This window comes from Dromaius novaehollandiae, chromosome 16 (assembly GCF_036370855.1).
Source record: "Dromaius novaehollandiae isolate bDroNov1 chromosome 16, bDroNov1.hap1, whole genome shotgun sequence".
NCBI lineage: Eukaryota > Metazoa > Chordata > Aves > Casuariiformes > Dromaiidae > Dromaius > Dromaius novaehollandiae.
In genome coordinates, this window is record NC_088113.1 from 16182769 (window position 1) to 16202881 (window position 20113).

A 20113-nucleotide genomic window follows, 5' to 3' on the forward strand; every position below is an offset into this window, starting at 1 on the left:
AATGGGATCTTAACTGCAATAAGGTAACTGGCTATGTATTTTCTATCCAAATACTGTAAAGGGAAGTGCACTTTCTATTATACACTGCACAAGAGATTAAACTCAGATGGGAACTGTTCTGTGTAACTTGAGCTGGAAGTGATTGAAGCTGACTGTATCTGGAAAAGACAGAACTCCTAGGTTTTCTAAATAATTTCAGATGTCCAGAACTTGTTACAATTCAGTATAAATAATTCTTGGCAGCTAAATCATAAACCCTCATGCAGTGCTTTGTAAAAGGATCTCCACATGGCGTGTTACAAAGAGAGGGATACCGTCAGTGCCATTAGGCTGTGAAAGCCCCAAAAAGCCACTGCAAGCAAGGAGTTTTAGCAGTAGCTGGTGCCTGCTCTGGTGTTGCAGCAGCACAGCCGCCTGAACCTACCCACGGCGTTTTCGCCCAGCCGCATAATCACGCCTGCGGGCGCTGGGGAGGAAGCTGGTACCCTGCGCTCTGGGGCCTGCAGCCTCTCTGAGGTTGCTGGATTCTTCTCAGCCTGTCGTGAGACCGACCGCTTACAGAGTGCAGCGGGGACCTGCAGGGGTCCAACAGAATAAAACCGCTAGACTGTCTCCCAAGCATCCAGTGCTTTCTCCACCTTTTGTGAATTGCTGGATCTATTGGATTGTATAAAATGTTTCCACTAAAATGCACGTAAGCATACAAAAATAAGCTGCTACTCCTTGTTGATATGATTTTTTTTGACATACTTTCTAGTGATCCTTGAAAGTGACAGTATTATAAACACTGTTGTGGTGAATTCATTCCAACTTTAGAAACTCTGAGAAGTAAAATGGAAGATTTTTTTTTTCCTGTAAATTTCAGATTGTGCTAAAGACGTGAATGAATGTAAATGATACAATGTCCACTGAGGCTTCCTAGATCGCATTAATTTAGGGTATGCTTTTATGAAACACTAATCATCTTTGCTTAAATCCTTAGAAACCTTGCTTTTGGTACAGCCTTGTAAAGTTTTTGCATGCGTGATAGACTTGTGCAACTGATTTCGATGAAGAAAACATTTACTATCTCAAAAAAAGTTCACAGATTTAATTAGTTAAAGCTCATTAAAAACAGGGAATCCATTATGCTTCTCAAATATTAATTGTACTGGATTATGTGTTTTTGGGGGGGGAGGTACAGCATTTACAGCAGACATGAGGCGGACGCCACCGTTATACAGTTTAATGGTTTCCAATTAACGAGGGGGATCCAAATATGAAGAAGCTGCAAAATGTGACTGAGTGCTATCAGTTGCTAACGCAGCACCGTGCCGTAAGCCCTGTTTCCTTCAGGTTTTCTCCTGCCTGCGTTTAGATAGCCCATCCCTGCAAAGCCTCTGCCACTTGCGTTATTCTGTAGTCTGAAGTTTTCCCTCTGAAATGTTTTATCCTTAGTATAATTTATGTGATATGTAGCCTCTGTTTTTGTATCTATTTTTATATAGTCCTGTCCCCTAACTCAAGAGGATCAGACTATCTCTATTCTTCCTGTGGGACACGGCAAATGGCCGCCCCAAATGGCACCTCTTGCCGCGGCCGGCCTGTCCTGTCCTTCATCCCCGTCGCGGTGCCCGGGACCCTCGGACGGAGGCGGGTGCAGGGCCCCAGGGCATCGGCGCGGGGTCTTCCTCACGCACCATAATCCTCCTCCTCCTCCTCCTCCTCCTCCCCGCGGCAGGGACAGGCCGAGGCCCGCGTCCCTCGGGGCGCCCAGGGGGGACACACGCCGGCCTAAGCGGCAGGGCCGAAGAGCTCCCCTCACCGCCGGGCAGCCGGGCCGCGGCGGGGCAGCGCCGCCGCCACGTGAGAGCGGCGCGGGGCGAGGCCGCCGCCCGCCATGTCACATCCGGGCGCCGCCGCCTGCCGTGCCCGGCGCGGCCGCCGGAGGCCGCCCGCCCCGCCGCGCTGCCCGCCCCGCCGAGCCGGCGAGGGGCGGAGCCGGGCCGGGCCGGGCCGAGCCGAGCGGAGCCGGGCCGCGAAGATGGCGAACGTGCAGCTGGAGTTCCAGGCGAGCGCCGGCGAGGCGGACCCGCAGAGCCGCCCGCTGCTCGTGCTGGGCCAGCTGCACAACCTGCACCGCCTGCCCTGGGCCCAGCTGCGGGGCAAGCTGCAGCCGCGGGTCACCGAGGAGGTGAGGACGGGCCGGGCCGCGGGCGAGCACCCCCACACACCCCCCGCCGGCTGCCGCCGCCGGGAGCGCGGCCCCCCCCCCGCCCCGGCACTGCCTCCCCCGGGTGCCCGCGGCCGCTCCTGAGGCCGCGTCTCCCCGCCCCGGCCCCGAGCGGCCTCGTGGTGCGGGCAAGGCCGGTGCTCGCGGTGACGGGGCTGGGGCGGGCGCCGTCCCCGCGCCCCCGCCCGTGCTTCGGGGTGTCCCGAGGGGTCGGAGCCGCCCGGCCGCGGGGAGCGCCCCGAGCGGGCCGGGCCTGCCGGGGAGCGAGCGAGGGGGGCAGCCAGGCCTGCTCGGGGGAAACCCGCTTTTGATCCTCTCCGAGCAGAGGGGCTTTTCTCCCCCTTCAACAGGGCCGTGAAATCGCGTTGTAGCGGCTCTTCCCCAAAGCAAAGGGAGCCGGTGGCCTGGCAGCGGGCCTCCCCCGAGGGCCGCGAGGTCGGTGCCCGCAGCGGGGCCGGTGCCTGCAGCAGCCTGTTGCTCTGGCTGGAAAACCCGTGTATTGGCAAATAAATCACTGCAGCTTAAAATGCAAAGTTCAGCTTACCTTTTACCCGCTTTAATGGGAGAAAAGTGCTTTGCATTCCTCCGAGATGACAAGATGATGACTGCTGTTAATACAGTTACTGAGATACGCGTTCTCAGATGCCAGTTCGCAAGTGTGAGACCTAAATCTCGGTCCCCGCAGGGGCCGAAGGATACCACCTCTCTTTTCCCCCTCCCTACCTCCAGCTATTGCTGTGGGTTATGTGTGCCTATTCCCATCCATACGGTGGTGATGGCTTGTGGTAAAATGATAAATGTTTTGCATTACAGATTTCAGGTTGCTGGATGTTCGGCAGTTTGGCGTTGGACTTCTGAGTCTCTTAGGACAGTATTTAGCCTTTTTTTGGTTTTAGTTAAATTGCTATGTGAAACAATAATTTGAGACTAATAAACCAGTCCATCTATTTATCCCCAGTAAAACTGTTTCAGCTTTAAAGGGCTCTGAAGCAGCCTTGCACCAAATGTTGTGTTTTAAAACATGATTCATGTGGCTTAAAAGAGAGCTATACTTGTGATGGAAAGCAAGTTTGTATTTTCTGATTACTCAAAAGCTTCATCATACTTATTGTTCTTTTTGTTTCTAGAGCATATTGCATTTAAAAATGGCTGCATCATTTTTTCTTCGTTTTCGACCCCTAAAATGCTGCACTTAAGATGGCTAAATATAGTCAGAATGAGAAGGAAAGAAAAGTCCGATGAGTTCTTTGTTTTTGAATTCTTCTTTTCTCCTCAGATATGGCAGTCTGCTTTAAGCACTCTGAATCCAAACCCTACCGACAGCTGTCCCCTCTACCTGAATTACGCCACTGTGGCCGCTTTGCCTTCCAGGGTCAGCCGACACAATAGTCCGTCTGCGGCTCAGTTCATCACCCGCCTGGTTAGAAATTGTCTTCCAGGAGGTGTCAACAGATGTATTGTTGTAAGTGGCTGTTTGAAAATGCTTTCGGTGAAATGTCTGGTGAAGTATTTTCTTGACTTTTCGGGATTTTAGCTGTATCCAAGGAGACAGAAGGTGGGCAAGTTATGCTAGTATAATTATGTTAGTATTTGTAAGCAGTTTTGCACTGAAGCGTTAATGAAACCTAAGTATAACAGCTTAGATGTGCTCAAGCAGTTGGAGGGAATTAAAGATGGATATGTAGGGAATGTTTTCATCCAGGAATGTCCATGCGAAGGAAACCAGTAGTGGCTTTTTTCAGACTAAGGTTTATGATATTAGCACATGCTACATATCATGCTTTAGATGATTAACTTAGATATAGCACCCTGCATGCAATCTGTGTTGCATAACCTATTTAGGGTGCATTGAAAGCAGTAGGCCTCATCTGTTTTAGTCAACGGGTTTTAAAAGTCTTAATGCAAACTAATGTTCCTCCATGAATCTTATACTGGACAAGGTCTTGCACAGCTCTGGTCATCTGCTGTGCGAGCTTGGTGAATTTGTGATTGAAAGATGAAAATACACTCTGATGATTAAATTTTTGCTACAGCTCCTCCAGGTTATTAGAGAAAACTCGTACAGTCTGTGTCAGTAACAAAATCTAATTATAGTTTTCACTTGAAAAAGTCATTTGCAAGAGTAATATCTCTACATACATTTTTTCCCTTATAGTTGAGTTTAGAAATATTTAACTAAAACTGCTTTTCATTGGTAATTTCGGCAGTGAACTTCAGAAAAATATTTAACACGTTAAAAAATGTTAATATTAAATGACACAACGTGGTTTTTTTGAACACACATTGGTGGTTCCCATGCCTTTTTGTCTTGGTCCATATGCAAAACTGTGTTAATTGCACCAGTATAATTCAAGTAGTTCAGCTCCCTAATAAGGACATACTCATTCCCATGCGGTCAGGTGCAGCATTGTAATTCCTTTCCTGCTGTAATTCCTGCTTGTAGTGCCTCTCCGTCCATGCCAAGCATGATATATGAATATGTCTTAATCCAGATATCAGTTCTTTCCCCTCCCCTTTTTTTTCCCTCTTTACCAATATTGTCACAGATGATAGATCATTTTAAGTGTAGTTGTCCACACCCCTGAAGTTGTCTGACTTGTTTGTCTTCTGGCTGGTGTTACAGATGGTCTGTGAGCGGTCTGAAGTTTTCGCCTCTGCTTGTGCGCTAGCCAGGGCTTTCCCGTTGTTCACACATAGGTCCAGTGCATCGAGACGCACAGAGAAGAAAACTGTAACAGTGGAGTTTTTCCTGGTTGGACAGAACAATGGACCAATAGAAGTGGCAACACTTAAAGTAAGCTTTTGATTTGTTATGTGGTGAGTTGTTTCTGCTGTTCCCTAAAATTATGTATTGTTTTTAAATAGTTGCATGCACGTCTTACAGGCTACATATGGAGTAGGTGTTGTATCTAAAGTAAGAAGTGATCCCAGATCGAAGTTCCTTGATGTTGATGAGTTTGCAGCATACCTAAGTAGAAATATTGAACACGGTCTTATTGCAATGAAGGCTGAAGCTGTTGTTCAGAACTTAGATTTCAGGAGTGGAAGACACCAAACAAACAAGTAGCGCAAAGAAAACCATGGCTGCAAACAGCAGATTTTCAGTCTTTAATATTACACTACCTTTGGTGTATCGGCTTCTCTGTTTATTTTACCTGGGCAAGTTTTGTCCATGGTTATGCAGGTGAATATCGCTGAAGTCACTTAACAGCTGTGTATTCTGGGGTCACATAGCATCTAATATTTCTGGCTAATATATCTCTTTGGCTGCATTTCTCTAGCAAAACTTTAGCCAGGAGCAAGACCCTTAAGAGATGGTCCAGCTTGGAAATGAACTATGCATAACAATTACATTTTTTTCTAAGTCATGTTTCAACAGCAGAAAATCAAAGATTGTTTTCTTTACACCTGACTGTTACAGGGAGCAAACTCCACATCAGGTAACTTTTAATATGCTAGGTCATTCCTCATCAAGTTCATAACTTAAAAGCTTTTCTAAGTTCTGCACTTAAGCTATTAGGCAGCCTTCTGTTCAGTGCTCTAAATTCTCTATTTCAGTATAAATTGACACTGAGGTGATCAGTCAGTGAGGTCAGACAAATCCCTTACAATTTTTGGCTATGGATGGGACTCAGGAGATATGGTGTTCCTGCATCTGAAACTTGGAGAGTTGAAGCTTTAGTTTGCTGGGAGGTTTTTTGTTTTGTTTTGTTTTCCTGCAGTGTCTTTGCCTCCACACTTTTGCCCTACTCTACTGATTGGGTGAATTGGCTACAGCAAATGATACCAGCCCAGTTTGCAGGAAAGTAGCAAGGAGAGATATGCTATGAATACAGCAGCTGATCACTAAATTTCTCCGTGCCTCAAAACAGAGAACAAGTAACTGGTGTTTAAAACAAACTCCTTCAGATAGGTAGATTCGAAGCCACTTGGGTATTTGTAAGTAAAAAAACAAAGCTGAAATCACTTCCACTTCCTGTTTTTCCCTTTGATGTCAAGGCCAAAAGTACTACTGGCTCTTCCAAGCTAAGTTTTGACCCCTTAAATTCAACCAGCACTGGACAGCTAATGCAGAGCTTGGAAGAGGCATGTGGTAGCAGTTTTTTGGCTAAACCTCTCCCTAGGCATGCTGCCACATTCTGCCCCTACTGCATTGTCCAAGATATTTTGTGGTGAGGACTAGCAGGGATTGTCACAGTTTTATAAGTTTCTTGCTTGCTCAAGGCTGCTGTTATTTATCCAGGTGCTCTGAGTACCCTGGAAGCCAAACCCAGGCGTAGCTTATTTCTGTGGGTAGGTTGTATTGTTTCCCTCGGACTTCACCTTTGTGTTAGAACACCTCTTTTTACCTCCATGGCCCTAACAGTGAATCACTGCAAACCTAGTTTGGCTCTTGAGGAGATCCTTATCCCATTAGGGGAAGTAGAGCAACCAGAAGTAATTGTAGGGAATCAGGCAGCATTCCAAAACAAGCCAGGTTTACGAGTATGCTGGGATACAGAATACAGAGTCCTTAGGGCAGCCTGGCCAAGCCAAACTTGAGATACATCAACACGAATAACTAGCCAACACATCAGAATCCTTTGAAACCATCTTGACTCACCCTCCTGCTGTGTGTGGTCTTCCATGTGGTGTGGCTTCTGGAAAACTTGAACAGAGTTTCCTTCCACCTGGTCTTTTTTCTTCAAGTTGTTGATTCCCAGGTGTTAAAATTTAAAGTCTATTCTCTGGTCCCTCCATTGTCCTCTTTGTCGAGAGGATCTTTCTTTAAAGAAACGGTCTCAGCTTGCTCACTGTGGACCATTTTGATTTAATTCATTCCTGCTTCAGTCATTTTTCACTCAGTCCAGCTGAAGGTCAGTCCATTCTGCCACAGGAATGAAGAAACAGCTGCATGCGTGTTTCGCACAAATATGAAATATTCCACATTCTCCATGCCTCCCCCCCATATAGAATGTCCTGTGGTAGTAAACTATTGCACTGACCCATTCTAAACTCTACTGCTTCCCGTGTTGTAGATTGCATAGTCTCTGCAGGTTTTCAGCCCAAGCAGCCTACAAGTTTGTCCAAATATCGTGAACTTGCTTTGTCTTATATTTCTCCCTACACCTCCCATTGCATTTTTGGTCATGCTTTGAAAGTGGAAAAAGGCTGCTGATTTTGAAATGTCGGTTCACTGTGAGAAGGAATGAAGTTCCTTAGAAATTAGAGCACAGGAAAAAGTAACTTAAGTTTAACAAATGTAAAAAGTAATGGTTAGTTGTGTTGTCATTATTTAGTATTGTAGAACTGCCTGGGATCTGTTGCATTTAAGCATTAATGTACTCCAAAGGAGCCACACAACTTTGCACCTAGTCCTGTGCAGCCTACACCAGATATGTGGAAAAGACATCCAAACCAAAGCCAGCTCTCAAGTGCCCTCACTTCTTTTCCTAGTGTCTGGCAAGTGCTACAGAAGGAGTCAGGCTGGCTGCTCGAATTGTGGACACCCCATGCAATGAAATGAACACAGATAACTTCCTGGAGGTTGGTAATACACCTTAAGAGTAAGAGTTGCTTATTGGAAGTTTTGACTACAGTGATCAAGAACCAGTGTTGGTATCTCATAGCAAAACCTTCTTCTGTGTTGGCAGTAGGAGGCATATCAAAAAAGCTGTCCAAGGATGCTTGGGTTATTTCCTCAGCCCTTAACAGCTCAAAGAGCTTTGATAAGTTGAAAGGATGCAGAGTGTAAAGCTGGGGTAACAAACAGGGGTCAGAAGAAGTGAATTCTTGATTTGGTTGTGACACTAGTTCCTCTGGGACTTTGGATAAGCAGCAGAATGCTGGCTTTTTCAAGGATGTGCAATTGTCATGGATCTGTGAAATGGGAAGCCACATGGTATTGAGTGGTTCTGAAATTAAGGAAGAGAAGCTGACATGTTCGCAAATGGGTTTATTATAAAGATCTGGAAAGCTGCTGAGAGTGAAAATGTTTCTGTTCATCATGGTCCAACAGAGAGTACAGCTGGCCTTTACCTCTGAAGAATTCTTTTATTAGTGAAGCTTAAAGATCAGATTTGCATTTCATGCAGTAGGAAATCAAGGATGTCTCAGAGGAATTATGACTTTGGAAAACCAGTGCCAAGCCCAAAATAATGAATGTTTGTGTGTGTCTGTGTACAAAAATCACACAAAACCCATATGTGGATACATCTCTGTTTACTGTGGGAAGACACAAGTGTGTCTTTCTGATCATTGACTGGCTGTCTTTTTTCTTTTAACGATGAAGGAAATCAAAAAAGTTGGCAAGGATCTTGGGATTACTCCAACCATTATTCGGGATGAGGAGCTGAAAGAGAGAGGATTTGGAGGTATATCTTGTTCAAAATTCAAACTTTTTCCCAGCAGTTCTTTGGAATATTATGCCATCTGAATTGTAATGTTTTATTTATGCATTTTTGAAATGGTTTTATTGCCCGCAGAATCTCAAGGTGATTCACACAGAATAGCCAGAGATTTCTCTCTCTGTGTTTCTTCCCACAAGTGGTTTAATTCTCTGTTTTCCAGGTATTTATGGAGTTGGCAAGGCAGCTCTGCATCCTCCTGCCCTAGCAGTTCTTAGTCACACTCCAGATGGTGCTACACAGACCATTGCATGGGTGGGCAAAGGTATTGTGTATGACACTGGAGGACTCAGCATTAAGGGAAAGGTACATAAACACTTGTTCTTCTGTTGTCTTTGCCTACAGTCATGTTTCCTGATGGAAATAATTGATTTAATATCTGCAGAAACAAAAACACTTTTATTTGAGGTGGATCTGGCCTCACCCATATGGACATAAACTGCCAGGGTGAAAAGACCAAATAGAATTCAAGGAATGTTTTACAGAGCGGTTAATAACTACCTGGTATTTTACTCTTTAGGTATTGCATACTGTTAGTAGAAGGCTAAAACAAAGGTATTTAATTTCTGATTTTGGAGACAGATCCAAAGCCCATATGAGTTGATCTCAGTGCAAATCTTATCATCCACCTTTTTCTTTTCTAATAATTTAGCTGCAGAAATTTAGTATTTTTCAGCTCTAAGGCAAGATCCACGGAAAAGCAGATGCACGTGTATTCTGTGTATCCGTTATGGCTGAGCACTGTCGAAACTAGGGTTACAGATGCATCAGAAATACTAATTTTAGCAGACAGAACTGTGAAACTCTCCCTTAAAGCAAAAAAAATAAATCTCTGTATGATTCTGTTTAAACAGACTACTATGCCTGGCATGAAACGAGACTGTGGTGGAGCAGCTGCTATTTTGGGTGCCTTCAAAGCCACTGTAAAGCAAGTAAGTAAATGTGTTAATTGATACCACGTAGACCAATATTGCCAAGGAGCAGTCTGACTTTTGGATGTATTCCCAGATATTGGGGCCAGTCTAATCCTGAAGTTCTGACCTGCCACTGCCTTTGGTGATCTTGGGTCACTAAGCTCTTTCTGCTCTTTCAGGAAAACATTTAAAATCTTTGGGATCTTGGGAAATAGGAGAAATTTCTTCAGTTCTAATGTTTTTTTTTAGAGTTTCTTGAATCGAGTTCCTTAAATCAGATTTACACCTGAGTTATCCAGTGCTGATTTTATTGAAGGTATGGAATTTGGGGCAGCTGTTACCTCCTTTGCAAAAAGATGATGAGTTACTCTGGGGTACTAAGTCTATCCATATCCTGAATCTTGTGCTGGTTCTAATAATACCTAATGAGGAAGTTACAGTTCTGGTCTGATCAGGAGCTGCTTGTTGGTTTGCTCCTGTGCTCAGAAATTAGTAGGGGACTTGAGAAGAAGCCAAGCATTGAAATATGAAGACTGAAAAAGAAATGCATACAGCACTTTAACAATAGGAACTGGGGAAAATACGTGGCCACTGCCAATAGAACTCTGCCCTCTCCACAAATCCAGTCACTAAGTCTTGCTGACAGAGCAGCTATTGCCTCCAAGGAGTATCCAAAGTTCAAAGAACATTTACTGCTACAGATGAATACATAGGTCTGACAGAAGCTTTGTCCAGGGAAGGATTACTGCCAAATTCCCATTTCTCAACAGTTTAGCTCTGTACCTGGGCCCTAGCAGCACATTTGATGTGGAAGGATTGCAAACTTCATAGTTATCTGCAAAGATTTACAACTGAAAACAGATTTGTGAGGAGCATCTTGGACAAAACAACTAGCTTTCCATAACTCAGTCCTTCAGAAAGTTCAATCACATGTTTAACAGGGACAAAAGGTGAAACTTCTCCAATGCTTTGGAGAAGTCTGGGAAAGCCACATATGTGGTACACTCTTTCAGTGAGTCAGTCATTGCTTCAGAAGTGTGCTTGTATATAGTTATCTCCACTGGCTGAAGTTGCCTTCACAGTTGCAGTAGGCGTGAATGGTAAGTGATCTGTCATTTCCTATGCAATTACTGGGACCGTGACAAAACTGTCAGTAATATGTTTGGACAAACTGAGCCTGCAAAAGTTGTCATATCTACATGAAATCTGCGCCCTCATATGTAGAAACAAAAGAATGATCTCACTGCTTAATTTTAAAACCTCATGTGAAAAAGACCTGTTAAAGAACTCCCTGTAGAAAACTTATTCAGTTGGCTAGTGGAAAGAATTTATCCTTGTTATTGTTTCAGGACTTTTTTTTATGCATTTTAGAGTAATATAAAGCTGGAGGGAGTTTAGCTTAGCTATGCTTTGTCACAAAGACTGAAGGTGAAACTTGTGTTGAATAGGAAGCTCAGTGGGAAGGGGAGGAGAGGCAATTATTCATTTTCAGAAAAAATCTTCTGCCTATATGGTATTCTACAATTTTTTCAACATGATTTAGTGAGACTTTGGAGAGAAAAATCAAGCTAAGCAGTGATTTTTTTTTTTCCTAGAAAGATGCATTGCATCCATTGTGAGCCTTCCAACACAAGTGAGAAGAGAAAAACGTTCACTTAAATTTTTGGAATCCTTGTCTCCTGCATGTCAACATAGGGAATGCTGCTTTTAAACAGCTACAGAAGGAATGGGATTCAGTGAAAGTGAAAAGGCAGCTGACACTGGAAGCAGGTTTCCATTTTTCTGACATTAGATTAACTACATGTCCCATTTGGAAGAGGAAAATTTGGTGAAATTTGGTGAGATACTGTGAACAGAGTGGGATTTTGCTGCGCAGAGCAGTGGGTCCTAGATGGAAGGTTATCTCACCTGCAGTGCTGTTTGTCCCCTGAATGGACTAGAAACTGCAAAATTACTTTATGGCTTCCTGATGCTGGCCATTATTCTGAAAGTTTTCAGTTGATGCATTTGTATTTTGGACTTCAGAACATGAGCTTATTCAGCATGTCCGTTTTTCTTCAGCTACGGACTTTTATCAAGAGATTCCTAGTAAAACTAACCTTGGTTTTCCTAGGAATTTGATGTTTTTAAGGCTAGCTATCCCAGTTGAAGAGAAACAATGCCTTTCTTTATTAAATGCTGCTGTCTGCCTTTCTGTTCATAGGATCCCTCCACACAGTACAGTCATTGTACAAACAAAATCATCGTATATTTTAAAATACCACCCATAACCATATAAGCACTTAATTTTAAACCAGAGTAAACCAGAATGGAATCTGGCAGAAGAAAGAGAGGAGGTTAAGAGGAAAAAGATTTTGAAAATGCTGTGTGCCTCCCAGCAGGAGTAATATATACAAAACCCAAACTCTTCTTAACTGTGGTTATTTTGTTTTCATATGGAAAGAGGAGAGGGTAGATACTTCTAGCTTGTATCTGATCTGTGGTCTGCGTGTCGGATTCTGTGGGACAGCGAGCTGTGTCACAGACGGCTGGCGGCTGGGAGATGCACTGAGACGTGGAGGAGTACCGTGTTCCAGGACTGCCATGATCAGAGTCGCTTTCCAAAAAAATTCTCAGAGGTGGAATAGTTCATCTGGGGTTGTTTTTACAGAGAAAGCACACAGTTTACAAATGGCTGCATATTAGCATTTTTTGTTTCCATCCTTTTCCATTATTACTGTAGGCTTTCCCCCAATATTGCAGAAATGATAGGGAGGAGCTCAGTTTCTCAAATGGCCCCAAACTATATCTTTGTTGTTATTGGAGACTAAATAAAAGCAATGGAAAATATAAGGATTGGAAAATAATCCCAGACATCCTGACTGGCCATGTAATGTACTGTCACAAGTCTTTGTAATTGTCATATTGAAAGCATCTGTTACTTGGATCTTTCCTTTGTGGCTACAAAAGATGAAGGGCTTATAAAGTTTGGCCCTGGTGTTTGTAACCTCTGTTGTGAGGCTATGTTAGAGTTGTACTGAGTTAGGTGAATGAAGTGGCACATCTTTGGAGATGTATTTCACTGGTTTTCGCACAGGGGTACTGTAGTTTAGTGACTTAGATTTTATTTTCGGTGAGCTCAGCAATCTCCTGGTGAATTCAGTGGGCTTTGGCTCTAACTAAAGTAGTGATCTAACTAAAGCTGGCTGTAAGGTACAAAAAGTGTTCTTCCCAGAGAATCATAGTGCCTAAACCTAACCGCCCTCGTGTTGCATCTGCACGCTGCATATAAAAAACATTTTAATTAAGATATCTTACCATTGAGGGAAGATCGTATGGGTCACCTGCTCAGTTGGCAAAGGCTTTCTAGATCCCTACCCTGCTCGTCTGTCTTACATGCTTGTAGGCTCTCATTCCCTCTCCAGTGAGGACTCTGAAGCTAATACTAGATACAGTCTTCTCGTCCCCATTCTATAGCTCTTGGTCTCAGCTTTAAACTATGTATCATAGATTTCCCATGTAATTAGTGCCATTTCTGTCAAGTCGTAATCCTTTATTGATTTCACTCTCAATAAATTAACCTGATGTTATGAATTGAAACCCACTTCTCTCCTATTGTTACCACAGGGTTTTAAAGACAATCTTCATGCTGTTTTTTGTTTGGCTGAGAATGCAGTTGGACCGCGTGCAACAAGACCTGATGATATTCATGTTCTTTACTCTGGAAAGTAAGATTCTGTCTATCCTTTTTAACAGACACTTTGAGAAGAAACATGATCTTTGATTCTGTTTATCTGAGTACCATACAAATTGTGAACCTGCCCCTCAGCAACCTTCCTTAGTATTGGTAATAGTCTTTCAGACAGCCATAGGAGTGAGTTTCCTGTGTGCTCCGAGTTTCCTGTTGGATATGTAAGTGCACATCAAAATACATATAATATGTATGTAATATCCTGAGCTGAAGTTTCCTTAAAGCACTCTCAAGTGTGTGCATTGTTCCTGTACAACCAGCGCTTTGTGTCCTTCTGTAGTCTGTATTGTCTCAGTCCCAGAAACAGGCTAGCATTGTTTAAGTATCTCATATAGTTTTAAACAGAGTATGATACTTATTCGTATGGCAGTAGTTTGTAAGATCCCGGCCTGGTGTGCTAGGCACTGTACAGACCCAGCAGGTGGGCGTTACTATGGGGACAATACATTCTATTAAAACCCTTATTGAGGCTTGCTTTGCCTGGATGCTTGCAAACAGGGAATAAGCAGCAATGCAGACTTGCGGAGTCAAGTTAAAAAGCACATTAGATTTGAGCCTGCTTTCTTGTCCCGTATTCTAGACAGGATAGATTCAGTCTTAATTTCCAGCCTGAACCGGTGCTATATTAAATGCGCTGTCTTCTTTCCAGAACTGTGGAAATCAATAACACTGATGCAGAAGGCAGGCTGATACTGGCTGATGGAGTAGCTTACGCGTGCAAAGATCTTGGAGCTGATATCATTCTTGATATGGCCACTCTTACTGGAGCTCAGGTACTAGTACAAAGCTGCTAATGGACAGGGAGACATCATGTTAGTGTCTGTGCATCATTTGCATCTTTGCCTCAGTCCTGCTGGTTGTTGGGGGAAACTGGGTGTCATGAGCTGGTACCTGCTGATGACTTCAGAAACTTGTGTAAGAAGAAAAACTACCAACAGTAACACCGGTAAGCTGTAACTCTTTGTGTGCACTATGTATTTGGAGAGGATGACATGTGCCATGAACATTTTCTAGAAACTAGCAGGTTTTCAGGTTTTTATGTAACTTATGCTTCATGCATACTTAAGGAAAAAATGGTATTTTTCTGATGATGTTAGCAGGTGATGTAAGTGATCCAGTGTTTGCAATTCAGTAGCTTTATAACTAGCAGAATTTCCACTCATATTTAAATGCTGTTTTCAATTTGCTATGAGTCAGTTTCTATATTCAGTAACATCCACAAAGGGGGCTTAACAAACAGGGAAGTAGTAGCCATTCTTAATGCTGAAAAGAAGGGTGTGATTTAAATGTGATTGTTGGCAACTTCAGTTTGACTTCTTTCCTTGGCGCAAGAGATTATGATGTGATTGAGTAAAATACTATTAGACTTTCATTACCATAAGGTTGGATAAGAGCGTCATGGTTGTGCTACTCCATTTCGTGGGTATTGCAGCTAGTTGAATGTTGCCTAGCAGTTGCAAGATACTAGACAGAAATTCTGGATCAGGTCTTCTACTGGAGTTAATCAGATTAGCAACTTTGAGGTTTTGCAGATTTCCACCAACTGAGGATATGACCCATAGCACAGGAATTTTCTTGTCCATGATATGGCTTATGTTGTAAGTCATACACAGAATGATACATGGATACCAATTTAATACTATTGTTTTTTGAAATTTATTATCTTTCTATAGAAGGTGATATTGGCAGGCAGTGATTCCTGTGGTATAATCTTCTAGAGGAAAAAATGGTCTTCATATCAGGAGGAGAAATGGTGGCACATTTTTGAAAGCATGTATGTTGCATGCATTGGTGTAAATATTAATCCTTTAAGAGTTTCCCATCATTATTCTACTGGAAAACTCAGGCAAGGATGACTTCTGGATTCTGTAGATCTGGAAGGAAGTAACCTTTCTGACCATTCAAGATGTTACATTCAGAATGTTTGTTGACACACGCTTTTGGAATATCACGCGTGTTAGCTATTTTATTTGTAATTCATTGCTGCTTTGATTTTATTCCTAAAAATAAATAACTATCAAGCCATATAGTTTGCTTACTCAGTAACTACAACGAAATATTTGTGTGGGGCTGTGGTTTGAATAGGCTGAATAAATGTGGACTGTTGCACTGCAGAATGGATTTCTTAAAATTTTAAAAGCTTCTGTGGTAGCTACAATGCCTCTGTCTACATTCGTAACGCCATCCTCTTGTCAAATAGATTTGAGACTTTTTTTCTTGGTGGTCTTGTTAGATGACAAGCAACTGTTAATGCAGAGGAGAGATGGAGAATTGTTGGACCCAGCACAGTAAAGTGAATCCTTCCTGATTGTGTCTTGTATTTCACTAGGGAATTGCAACAGGAAAGTATCATGCTGCCGTCCTTACCAATAACGAAGAGTGGGAAAAAGCTTGCGTTAAGGCTGGTAGGAACTGTGGAGACTTGGTCCATCCTCTTGTATATTGCCCTGAGCTCCACTTCAGTGAATTTACCTCTGCTGTAGCTGATATGAAGAACTCTGTGGCAGTAAGTTTTCCTTTGAATTCTATTTATTACGTAAAGATGTGCTTTGATCCACGTTCCTTTGCGTATCCTGCATAATGCACTGGTCTGTTGATGGTTGGATAAAAGCTTTTCCTGTGGGCCATAATCTTAAGAAATGGGCCATATAAGGACTTTGGAAAACATTATTTACTTGGGTATTTCACAGACCAAATGTCCCTGCATTGATACTTAGGGTCAACTGTATATCATACAGTGTAACTTGCTGCAAAGATATCTTTGGACTGCTTGCCTTTTAAGCATGGCCCTAAGATGTGTACTAAATTCCTGGGTGGAAACCTCCTAAGAAGTAAGGACAAATATTCCTCAGATCATTTGTAGCCAGCGGAGAGAGTAACTGGGAACGCAGCAACCAGGAAGTTGAGGACAGAGACCTGAGGGATTGCTGCAGCTGCAGTCACTATGTTTGAGAGTTACAGTGTACAATAGGTTCCAAAAACACAGCAGAAAGGAGCTTGCATGGAAAAGAGTGAGACCAGACTGCTACCAGGGATTAAGTCAAGGGATTTACATTATACTTGGTCTGCAAGTCTAGGTTTTAGGGCCGTCTATTAAGCTTTGAACTAGATTTGCACACCACCTTCTTTGTAGGCAAGAATAAAACATTGACATTTTGTTTTCTTGTAAGAAAACTGTATTTTGTTTCTACAGGACCGAGACAATACTCCAAGCTCCTGTGCTGGGCTCTTCATTGCTTCTCACATTGGCTTTGACTGGCCTGGAGTCTGGGTCCATATAGACATTGCTGCACCTGTTCATGCAGTGAGTGTGTTCATGTGACTTCTGACATTTTACCTTTCTTGCTCCCCTAGGAAAGAAAACCGCCTGTGCGTGCAGGGACCCTGACTTCTGTCTCTTTAAATGCAAGGAGAGAAATAGATGGAGAAGAGTCTTTTGGAATGCATTGACTCTTCATCAGTATTTGGGAAATTGAATTCTTTTGCTTTGGTAGCTTCATCTGGTCAGATTTTTCATTTTGTTTTTTAAAGTGTTCTAAAAGTCACTTTAAGCAGCAGCTTCTTTGACTCTTCAAACTTGAACAGTGTTTCTTAACTTAGTTGCTTGCTGTTCATGGAAGTAATTCTAGCCTTCCAAACAGTTTTTCCCCATATTGTCTTTAAGGTGATTGACCTTAAGGTGATTGGACTTTTCTTCCTGCTGACTGGCAGCAGGGAAAACATTTCTTTGCTCTAGTGTTCCCCCTCCTCCCTTGCCTGGAACTTGTATATGGGGTTTTATGTTTTGTTTTGTTTCTAACCCAGTTTCTTCAGCTCACATTCCAAATCCATGCTTATGTTAGATGGAACATGAATATTGTCAAATGGAACATGAATATTGCCCTGAATATTGTCAGCCCAAATCCCACCTCACGTAATTGTGAGCTCTGTTCTTGTGTGAATCGACTGATGTGCTGGTTTAATCTAACCAGGACAGGTTCCTGGTTAGATTCCTGCACTATGGATACAGAACCACAAGCTGAGGAGGCCTGCCAGGCACCCCGAGTATTCACTGTGGCCTTGCACCTTCACTGCTCTTGTTGAGTGGGTAGGTAAATTAAAACTAGCCCAGGTTATACAATCTAAAATGTGATTTTTTTTTTTTTTTTTTCCTAGGGTGAACGAGCTACTGGCTATGGCGTGGCTTTGTTGCTGTCCTTGTTTGGAGGGGCATCTGAAGACCCTCTGCTAAACATGGTGTCCCCACTAGGATGCAATGGAGACTCTCCCGCTGAAGATATGGAGAGGGATTCCAAAAGGCGCCGCCTGGTTTAATGCACCCCCATCCCAAAGTGACGGGGTGCATGTGTTACCTCACTTTGCACTGATTCAGTCTCAAGCAATGAAAAAGTCACACATCAGAAATTGCCATTTTTTTACTATCATGATAAGATTTATTACTTGTTTCTGATAAAACAGCCTGATTTCTTGTTTTTTTAAATTATTGGTGCACACAGTGGCTGAACAATACCAATGGTGCAGACTCCAAGCTCTACTAACTGTATCAGGAGGATGGCAGGTCCTCCTTGGAGCACCTCACAAAACTTAACTAAGTGCATTTAATGCATGAGAAGCTCTCTCTAGTCTGAAGAAGCAACTGCAGCTCTCGCTTACACAGCCTTCTGAATTACTTATTTTACGTGAGGTTTTATCAGACGTTTCTGCAGGCCCCACTACATCTCGGAACACAGGATGAGGAAAAAACCACTGTAGGTTTGGCTTATTCAGTGACAATTTAGCTTAGCGGCAAAGAGATGTAATGAGAAACGCATTTAGTTTTAATAAGGTGCTGTTTCTGCATGTTTAATGTTTTGCTGACCAGTAAAATCAACAAGAGAGTGGGCCAGAACATATCTCTATGTAAATCTTTCACATGCAAATTACAGAATAATTCATGCTAAATGAGGAAAAAAATAGGGGGACTGTGATTGAGTAAAATCGGTTTACAAAGCAGAGTGGCTTCTTGCCACTTAATAAATTTATTATTATTAAAGCAGCTTATGTGTCCCATGTGATGTCTCATAGTGTTATTTACATTTCTGAGTACACTGAGTGCTCCAAAAGTTCATGTGTGACTTCATTACTTTGTTCATATTCGTCTTCCCAGCACTCATACATCTGAAAACAGACCTAACAGAGTAATAGCTTATACCGAATGGTTTGATGCAGTGCTGAAGAACTTACGCTGATTCACTCCATTTGATTGATTCAACAGGAATCAGGGAGGGGATGCATCATATTATTTTCTATATAAGCGAGTCACAAGGCGCTTACAAGTAATAGCTTGGCTTGGACACCCACGGGAAATGACCTGCCCCAGTTTATGTAATGTCAGCAGCAGAGCTGGGAACGGAGTGACCAAGTTTTAATCAGTGCTGGTCCCTGCCCCACAGATTCAAGCATCAGCCTTTGGAAACATTTCTTGGCTCAACCAGAGTGTTGACGCTGAAAAATCCCACCCAGCACACACTTTTGGCTGCTTTGCAGATAAAGTCAAACTGAATTGTAATAAATTATACTTTTCCTTGTGTGCAAGGTGATCTCTGGAGAGCATTGGTGCTAGGTTTTAGCTGAAGTTCCAACAGTGAGGTACGCATCTGGTTTAGACATCAGTCTTTTTGATTAAAGACCTTGTGGAAAGCTTAACACAGAAGGGAGGAGAAAAAACACTTTTCATTTTGGTTTTGTGCCTGTATTTGATTCTTAGAATGTAACCTTTTATTTTTTTAACAGAATTTCACTATTTCCTATATTTGCTCCTCTATTGTGGTTTTAATTCCCTGTTTCACTTGACTGTAGTTTCTGGAGATCTATATAAAAGATGAGTTTAGAAAAGCGTTGTTCCTCCAGCTCCCCAGTCTCATCACCAAGAAGATACCTGTGCGGAGTTTCAGGATGTGATCCACATTGGGAAGCTCTTGAAATGTTATGGAGCAGGAAATACCATTGAAAAACTCTCAAATAAACTTACCGATGGCAAAGACAACAGACATATAGAGTCCAGCAATGCTGACGAAAGGAAGAAAACAAAGACAGTATTTGACTCCCTCCCCCCCCCCCCCCCCCCCCCGCTCTTTTTCTCCAAAAGAATCATTCAGCTCTGTGAAACTGATAAATCCGGTCTCCCTATCACTCTGGGCACTCAGTATAAAGCACAATCTGGTACCAAAACCTGTTGTGAGGGAAGGCCTGAGTGGTTACTTTCATTACTGATTCAGTCTGACCACTGGAATTAATGGCAAAATGTTCTAATTTCATTGCTGTGAAATCAAGTCTTAAATCTCCATCCTGTAGAAACCTCTTAAGATTAATCAATTCTAATTTTGAAATTTACAGTGTTTTGCCAAAATCAGGCAGATTTCTACATAAAGACTAGCCTGCAATTTTGTGGGCCGGGGCCAAATTCTAATATTCACCACTGAAATGTCACTGAATGCAGCAAGTCCAGGTAAAACAGAAATGGCTGATGGCCATATTCTTCTATTTTGCTGTTTCTCAAAGCGTGTCATGCTGCTGGAGTTGGAAGGCACTTAAGCCAGCTGACCAGTGTAGGAAAGAAATCTAATATGAAATGCTTGAAAAGCAATAGAAGGACTAAACAGGATAAATACTAAGGATAACAAAACCTGAACAACTGCTTAAGTTTGCTTAAGCAAGAAAATAGAGCAAAAGGGTGTGACACTGGTAGTATGTTTTTTGCCTTCTTCCCCATATCCTGCCAAAAATCCCAGGCCAGAAGGACTGACTGTCACTGAACGTAATCAGCTCCATGTTGTTGTTGCAGTCCTTGCTAGAGCAGCTAGGACTCTGCTCTTCAACAACCCACCACTCA

General features: G+C 42.7%; 1 protein-coding gene across 1 annotated transcript; it reads left to right on the forward strand.

The window, feature by feature from the left end:
• Positions 1-1891: 1891 nt before the first annotated feature.
• On the forward strand, positions 1892-18277 carry NPEPL1 (aminopeptidase like 1). Its single transcript, XM_026105317.2, has 12 exons — positions 1892-2173; positions 3489-3674; positions 4836-5006; positions 7649-7738; positions 8484-8565; positions 8762-8904; positions 9453-9530; positions 13119-13219; positions 13892-14015; positions 15572-15748; positions 16436-16546; positions 17398-18277. Exons 1-12 carry the CDS (start codon positions 2024-2026, stop codon positions 17554-17556), a joined length of 1572 nt encoding a protein of 523 aa, XP_025961102.1. The 5' UTR covers positions 1892-2023; the 3' UTR covers positions 17557-18277.
• The last annotated feature ends 1836 nt before the right edge of the window (positions 18278-20113 follow it).

Coding starts and splice junctions, on each gene's coding strand:
- NPEPL1 (XM_026105317.2), top strand. CDS start 2,024: ATGGCGAACGTGCAGCTGGAGTTCCAGGCGAGCGCCGGCGAGGCGGAC. Junction 3,675..4,835: donor GTGTCAACAGATGTATTGTT/GTAAGTGGCTGT, acceptor CTGGTGTTACAG/ATGGTCTGTGAGCGGTCTGA. Junction 7,739..8,483: donor ACACAGATAACTTCCTGGAG/GTTGGTAATACA, acceptor TTAACGATGAAG/GAAATCAAAAAAGTTGGCAA.